Source organism: Berghia stephanieae, chromosome 11, assembly GCF_034508935.2.
Source record: "Berghia stephanieae isolate SIO BIC M18660-M18661 chromosome 11, UCSD_Bste_1.3, whole genome shotgun sequence".
NCBI lineage: Eukaryota > Metazoa > Mollusca > Gastropoda > Nudibranchia > Aeolidiidae > Berghia > Berghia stephanieae.
In genome coordinates this window covers 22,637,505-22,645,407 of record NC_088370.1, presented here as the reverse complement: position 1 = coordinate 22,645,407, position 7,903 = coordinate 22,637,505, and the positions used below count along the sequence as shown (strand labels likewise).

At 38.1% G+C, this 7,903-nt stretch overlaps 1 protein-coding gene across 1 annotated transcript in view; it reads left to right on the top strand.

The window, feature by feature from the left end:
• Nucleotides 1–7,903, top strand: part of LOC144956907 (G-protein coupled receptor GRL101-like) — a 274,635-nt gene that overhangs the window by 225,404 nt on the left and 41,328 nt on the right. Inside the window, exons 7-8 of the mRNA XM_078887733.1 lie at nt 6,255–6,353; nt 7,508–7,621. Of these exons, the coding sequence (XP_078743859.1) occupies nt 6,255–6,353; nt 7,508–7,621 (213 nt within the window). The remainder of the gene's footprint in view (nt 1–6,254; nt 6,354–7,507; nt 7,622–7,903) is intronic.

Sequence of the window (7,903 nt, the reverse complement as noted above, 5' to 3'; positions counted from 1 at the left end):
CTGGTCAACCCGTGATTAATGAATGGCTGTATGGAAAAGTAGATTGTGATTTACAGTCCTCATCGGATAGTACCATTTCGTTTTATGTAAATGTTGCTGCTCGAAGCTCGAAGCAATAAATTACAATGTGAAATTGAATGTAAGCTTCAATTTAATATACGAAAATAGATAATATGGACGTTTCGGGTTTCCCCATTATCAACAAAACAGGATGAATTAAACACTACAGACGAATTTCGTCCATTTTATCTGTTTTCGTAAAATAGATTAAATTGAAGTTTATATTCAATTTCACATTGTTATTTATATCATTTCGTTTTAGAGCTTTCTTTGATACAGATATATCGTAAAACCTATTTAGAGATTTTTTTAAAAAAGAGCTTTATATAGAGCAATATCCACTAAATGTGCTCAAAGCGCTTTACAAGGGGTACCTGGTCAACAGCAACATTTAACATGTAGGACGGGACATGACGCCTGTTAGGCGATATTACAATTTTTCGGACAAAGACAACTCTGTTAACGGCCAGATACTCATTTCACACCTGAGCACGGTGAGAGAATGTGAGTAAAGATCCTTTTCCAAGGACTCAACTATGCGCCGAGCGCGAGGCTCGAACCCAGGACCTTCCGATCCGAATGCGAGTGTCATACCACTAGACCACATAGCCACACAATTAGAGATTGAGAGATTCGGGACAACTTGGCTCAGCGGTATGGCCTTTGGTTCGTACCGGGACGGTACCGAGTTCGACTACAGCCACGCTATGTGGCCTTGAGCAAGTCACCTAGCCTTAGCTCAATTTGAGGAAAAGACCCTAACGAAAAATGTCCCCTTAGTGATGAATAAAGGTAATTATTTTATTTATTATTTCTTTTATTACAAAAAAAAAACCCGCCGATTCTTGTAACCTTAGGTCAGCTAATTTAACAAATGAAAAACGTTTTATCGTTAAATGGGCATTTTTTTCAATAAACAAAACTACTTATCGAAAATAATGGTGAGTGAGTACCTGTGTGTGTGTGTGTGGGAGAGAGAGAGAGAGAGAGAGAGAGAGAGAGAGAGAGAGAGAGAGAGAGAGAGAGAATTATATGTGTGTTTGTGTGTTTGTAATGTAAATGTGTGTTTTTGTATGTTTGTGAGGGTGCTTGTATCTGTGTGTAGCGTAGTAAACGCATACGTAAAGGCTAATGATTCAATCTAGTGGCTTTATTTGAGTTGTTTAAATAATTCAACTGACATTTTCAACATAAATTGTAAAAATACATTTCTAAGTCCAAAATAACAAATGCAGCAATGATGGTGAGTTCAAAGGGTTAAAATATGCAGCTCATTGTGAAGTCGCATAGAATCCCGTTTCTCACCAGAAACATCCTATTTTATACCTATCGCAATTTTACCCACAATTCCATTAAAAACCACACCTCCTTGAAGTTTCGACAGTTCCTTGACAGTCTAAATTCCACCCCCTAAAAGTCAGATCAAATCATATTCAAACCCGAAACATCAATTCCTGCCTAAATTAATGTCAAACCCTGCTTTTATGATATAACGTAATTTTGATATAATATGTCCTTTTCACCTGTTCCAACGTCCCTAAACCAATTTAAGAATGATTGAATAACTAGTACTCAATACAATAACTTGTCCACTAACTTGGATATATAAGCTGTACCAAACGTATCATTCACAGATCAAGTTTTACTGATATAATCGCATTGCGGACCCATTAAACCCATTTGCTGGAACAATTGACCATCCTGCACCAAACTTCTCAGATAACCTCTTGCATACACTTACTCTCTTACATGTGTATATGAATGTGTTTGTGAAAGTTCGTGTATATGTGTATGTTACAAAGAAAGTAATCATTTAGTAGAGCCATTAGGCCCATGGAGTCGGAGTTCATCGGTTTTTATATCGTGAATGCCAATTGCTTGTTACCCTTTTGATAGGACGCTGGTCTATCGCAAAGAACTTTAGGACAGATCAAACAAACCCAGCTACCCAATCATGGCTGGGTAAACAGATAGGGGAGAGGGAGGTAAAAAACATCTCGACTTCACTCGGGATCGATCACGGTCCCTTTGTGTGTGAGTCGAGTGTTCAACCGCCACTTAGTTATCTGGACCCACAATAAGGATAATATCTTTTTTTTTTTTTTTTTTAAATTCTCGTAGAAAGTTATAAAAAAAATCTCATCTTTACCAGAAATTTTTATCCCAGGCATTTTCTTATTGATGAGTAAATTATACGTTTTATTTTTATGATTCCATTTTGTTGAATGTCAATTTCATTTGGTAAAACTTGCATAGTTAGTGTGTGCGACTGTTGTGTCTGTCTGTTTGGCTCAGTACGAGCGTGTTTATGGTTTGATAAGTATATTGTAAAGCGCTTTGAGGCTTCGGCATTTAGCGCTATAAAAGAACACTTTATTATTATTATTATTATTATTATTATTATTATTATTATTATTATTATTATTATTATTATTATTATTATTATTATTATTATTGTATTTATTTTTTTTCAGACAATTTTATCAGTTGGGTGGATCATAGAAATATTCTGCTTGCCATCTCGCTTTTCTCTCGGTTTTGTTATCGTTATAATATTTCATAACCCTTTTTTCCCGATAGGTTCTCTCCCTTGGTCAGTATCTTTACCAGATAAATCATTTCATGGTCTGATGTTTAGATTATGTGCCATGTTTATTTAACTAACCAATCAGTCATCACCAATCTGTAATATCAACCAGAGGTGGGCAACGTTTAACCTCAACAACCAACGTTATTTATGGCAAAATTAAAAAAAAAAAAAAGAAAAAGTTAAAGAGACCAGTGTTGCAGGTTGGCTGATTTTCATCATCGCGTGTTGGCGAAAAATTGGCCTGGATATTTTTGGTGGATTTTGGGCAAATGTCGCAGGTGAGTAGGGGGATTTTGGCGGATGTTTGACATAAAGTTGGCGGGATTTTGGCGAAGGTACCTGGCAACACTGAAAGAGATAGCCATAAGGTGGTTCAGGGTTAGTAACACCTCGCACTCCCAAAGTAGAAACAAAAAAAAAAAAAAGAAGAAGAAGAAAACAACAACAGACTTTACTCTAGGGACAGGGAAAATCTAATCAGTACCATGGGGGCAGCGTGGCTCAGCGGTACGGTCTTTGCTTCTTACCCGAAAAGTAACGAGTTCGATCACCCACCGCTGCGCTGTGTGGGGTTGAGTAAGTCACCTCGCCCTAGCTCAATTTGCTGCGCTGCACTGCGGCTAACGCTTGGGTTATTCCAGTCTTCTCTGGGAATCGACCCTCGAGACAAATTTCCTCTATGGGATGAATAAAGGGTATTATATTTATATATATTGTATTTATATTATATATTATTGCAATAATTTTTGCTAAGCACTCAAGTCTTGTTTTTCATGCATAGAATAGTGATGACTATGACAATGACGACTCCGATGATGATAATGATGATGATGATGATGATGATGATGATGATGATGATGATGATGATGATGATGATGAGGATCACAAGCTTACTTACGAAATATTATGTAACCCCCGCCCCCCTCACCCACCTTTTACACACACATGCAAATGACCCATAATATGCACTTGAGAACGCCCTTCTACCCTCTTTACACCAATGTTAAATATGCGGGGCGAATCATTGGGCAATGCGAGTAACATGTTCATGGAATATTCATACGTTTTGCTTTCACAGCCATATTATTCCATTGTACAGAAATTTGATCCGATGACTTCAGCATTAACTGTGGTCTAGTGGTAAGACACTCGCTCTCGGATCGGAAGGTCCTAGGTTCGAGCTTCGCGTTCGGCACATAGTTGAGTCCTTGGAAAAGGCTCTTTACTCACATTCTCTCACCGTACTCAGGTGTAAAATGAGTACCTGACCGTTAACAGAGTTGTCTTTGTCCGAAAAATTGTAATATCGCCTAACAGGCGTCATGTCCCGTCCTACATGTTAAATGTTGCTGTTGACCAGGGACCTCTTGTAAAGCGCTTTGAGCACATTTAGTGGATACTGCTCTATATAAAAGCTCATTTTTAAAAAAAAGCTCATTAACTAGTTAATTGTCGTACTCTAGAAAAAATACGTATTTAAAAATTTGGCCAGAAATCTTATCCTTCAAAAATCGATCTATTTAAATGACCCTCATCCTGCCAAAACTCTCAAACCTGGAACCTGCAAATTCTTTATTAAGTCCCAGATTTGAGTTTTTGCCGAAAGGTGCGTCATTTTAATTTATTAATATTTATATACACGTTTTCTGGCCAAAGTTATAAATACATATATGTCCAGATAACGGTGGTTACAACAGGTTAGCAGACTGTAATAATCATGCAGTGCACCGTACAAATGTGCATGTTTGTTTATCTATCTATTTGGTTATCTATGCTTACTCTATTTCTCATTTCTTCCAGTGGAGATATGAGTATGTCGTATCTCATAAAGAAAGTATTCCTTTAAGATAATATAATCTGAAACGGGTTATTCACCTATAATGAGGGATATAACCAAGCAGCTGGTTAGTCAAATACCTCTGGATCGTATATTAATATATGTTACGTCATGGGTTAACTCACTCAACCCTAACACCGACTATATCCGTAGTTTACCCGTTTTACTTTTACCCCATGCCTATCTATTACATTTTTCTGAGACAAATTATAGGGGTAGTATCTAAGCTAATGTTTTTAGTTTTTGAATGTTAATGGTAGTTGAAGAAAACTATCTATGTACATGCTCATTTTAATACATATTCTTCCAATTTTGAAAAGTAGCAAAAATCTCTAGGAGTGAGTAAGTTAAATGGCTGTCATAATCCATCAGCATTATCGTGTTATGATGGCCAAAACTCCACAGACATCTAAATTAAAACAGATCAAGAGTCCTCTTCCGTCTTCCCCTCCTACAACTCCCACTTTATATATAACAAGTCATTCAGAGCCATTCGGCCAATCCAGCCGGAGTATATCCCGGTTTCTTTAGCGTGAAACGGACAATGGCAATTACTTGCTATCCATTGGATAAAACGCCAGTCTATCGCACGCAAAGTATTTTCCGCCAAATCTAACAGACATTCACTGCTGGATGGACAGGGGGGGGGGGGGGGGCAACAAAGGAAATCTCAACTGCACCCGGGATCGATCTCGGTCTCTTTGCTCAACATACTGAGCTATAGGGACCCACGCTTTAATCATACGGATGATGATGACGATGACGATGATGATGATGATGATGATGATGATGATGATGATGATGATGATGATGATGATGATGATGATAATAATAATAATAATAATAATAATAATAATAATAAACACATTTATACAGCACTCATTCTTGTGTAAAGCAAATTTTGTTCTTGCTCTTTTCTCCGAAATTTTTGTTTGGTCATCATGACATGATCTTAAAGTTTATTTTTCAAAATTGAACAGGACCACGTGATCTGTGAGGTAGACCGTGGACGTTTCGTATTTTTCCTTTTTATTTGATAATACACGATGTATTGTCAGGTGTTGACAAAGGGAAAATCCGAAACATTCACAATATCTGCTCTCGTCAATTAAATTGAAAATTCCATCCATTTTACTATTGTTATTCATTTGTATTTTGTGAAATTTTATGCAATACAAGATATTGAGACTAGAGTGAAATTGAGCCCTGGATGAGTAAAAAACTGAGCTTTTATATAAAGCAATATCTCTTAAACGTCCTCAAAGCGCTTTACAAGGGGCCTCTGACAAACAGCAACACGTAACATGTAGAACGAGACATGACACCTGTTAGGCGATATTTTTTTTCCCGACAGAGGCAACGCTGTTAACGGACAGGTTTACACTTGAGTACGGTGAGAGAATGTGAGTAAAGAGCATTTTCCAAGGACTCAACTATTTGCCGAGCGAGGCTCGATCGAACCCAGGACCTTCCAATCCGAAAGCGATTGTCATACCACTAGACCACATAGCCAAGTGAAGAGAAAGACAGACTTTGGTATAAATACGTCATTGTAAAGTGTACCGTGATCTTCTCTATATTGTTCGTATTGGTAGTATTACGATTGTTGTTTTTTTTTTTTTCTGGTTATTAGTGGTATCAGTTTATTTTTTTTGTTCCATTTACCATTTTTTTTCACTTTCATGTATGTTGTCATCAAATTGTGTGATTTATTGGCGAAAGCCTAAGATTGAATAAACTTTGAACTTTGAACTTTTTTATTTTCAGACTCCCATTTCCAGTGTCCGACTGGGTTCTACATCCTCGCCACAACCAAATGTGATGGCTGGAGTGAATGCCACATCACCAGGTTGGATGAGGCTCAGTGTAAGTCTATATTTTATTCATCACCCATTGTTTAAAATAGGGGGGGGGGGCAGTTATTTAAATCATTTATAATAAAAAATAATAAATTACTCCCGTTCGCAACGGCACCATGATAAGATCCCGTCGCCTAGGCATTCGATGAAGGAATATAGATAATCACCCGTGTTGTCCAAGTTAACAAATTGGGGTGTTAATAATCTTGCCCACGAAAAAAAACGAAAGTGCCTGAAACGGGGCTCGAACCCGGGGCCTTCCGGATCACAGTGCAATGACTTAACCACTCGGCCACTTCGCCCCCAAATCATGTATATCTATTAAAATCATATTACTCCTCCTTGGGCTTGGCACACCATGAAGGAAAAATTGTAATCCTATTATTTGATGTCAACAAGAATCACTCATCTTGTCCAAAGTGAGCAAATTGGGGGTCGGGGGGGGGGTAAGGGGGGGGGAGGGGCTGAAGCTGGTCTCAGTCTTAGAACCTTCCGGGTCACAGTACAATTTAACCGTTCGGCCACATTGCTTCCTTAATGCTGATTGCTTGAAAGAGAGAAAGTAGCTTTTCAAATAAATAATTCATGTTGGTAACCTAAATGTAATCCATATCTTGAGAGAGAGAGAGAGAGAGAGAGAGAGAGAGAGAGAGAGCGAGAGAGAGAGAGAGAGAGAGAGAGAGAGAGAGAGAGAGAAGTGTTTCATTAAATAATAAATGTCGATAGCCTGTATTTAAATTGAAAAGGCAGTTCTTTAAATCATTATATAGGCAATCTATGTGTAATACAGAGCTGAAAAAAAATTATAGCTTTTTAAAAATCATGAATATCGATAGTTTATATGTATTTCCGAGCTTGAACATAAAAAAGCAGTTCTTTACATCATTCATGTCTATATTCAAACCATAGCTTGATAGAGAAAAAAAAACTAGTTATAAAATCATTAATGCCTATATTAATATGTAATCCATAGCTTGAAAAAGAAAAAAGTAGTTCTGTAACGCGGTCTTGCGTTAAATGTGCCCCGCCGTCTCAATCGGGTACTATGTGCGACTATGTTGTCTACTGGTGTGACACTCGAATTCGGATCGGAAGGTCTTGGGTTCGAGTTTCGCTCGGCGCATAGTTGAGTCCTTCAGTTTTATCTTGTTATCAATCCAGGTGGAGACTGCAAACCTGATCAGTTTAGATGTCCGAGTGGTCAGTGTGTGGAGGCTGTCAATGTTTGTGACCACGAGTGTGACTGTCCGGGCTGTGAGGATGAACTCAATTGTGGTAAGTAGACGACATAGAAGACGACGACGATGATGATGTTAGTGATGATGGTGATGATGATGGTGATGATGATGATGATGATGATGATGATGATATGATGATGATGATGAAGATGAAGACGACGACGACGACGACGATGATGATGATGATGATTATGATGGTAGAATCAATTGCGCTAGGGCGAGGTGACTTACTCACGGCCACACAGCGCGGTGGGTAATCGAACTCGTTACCTTTCAGGTATGAAGCAAAGACCATTTCCCTGAACCACACCGTCCCCAT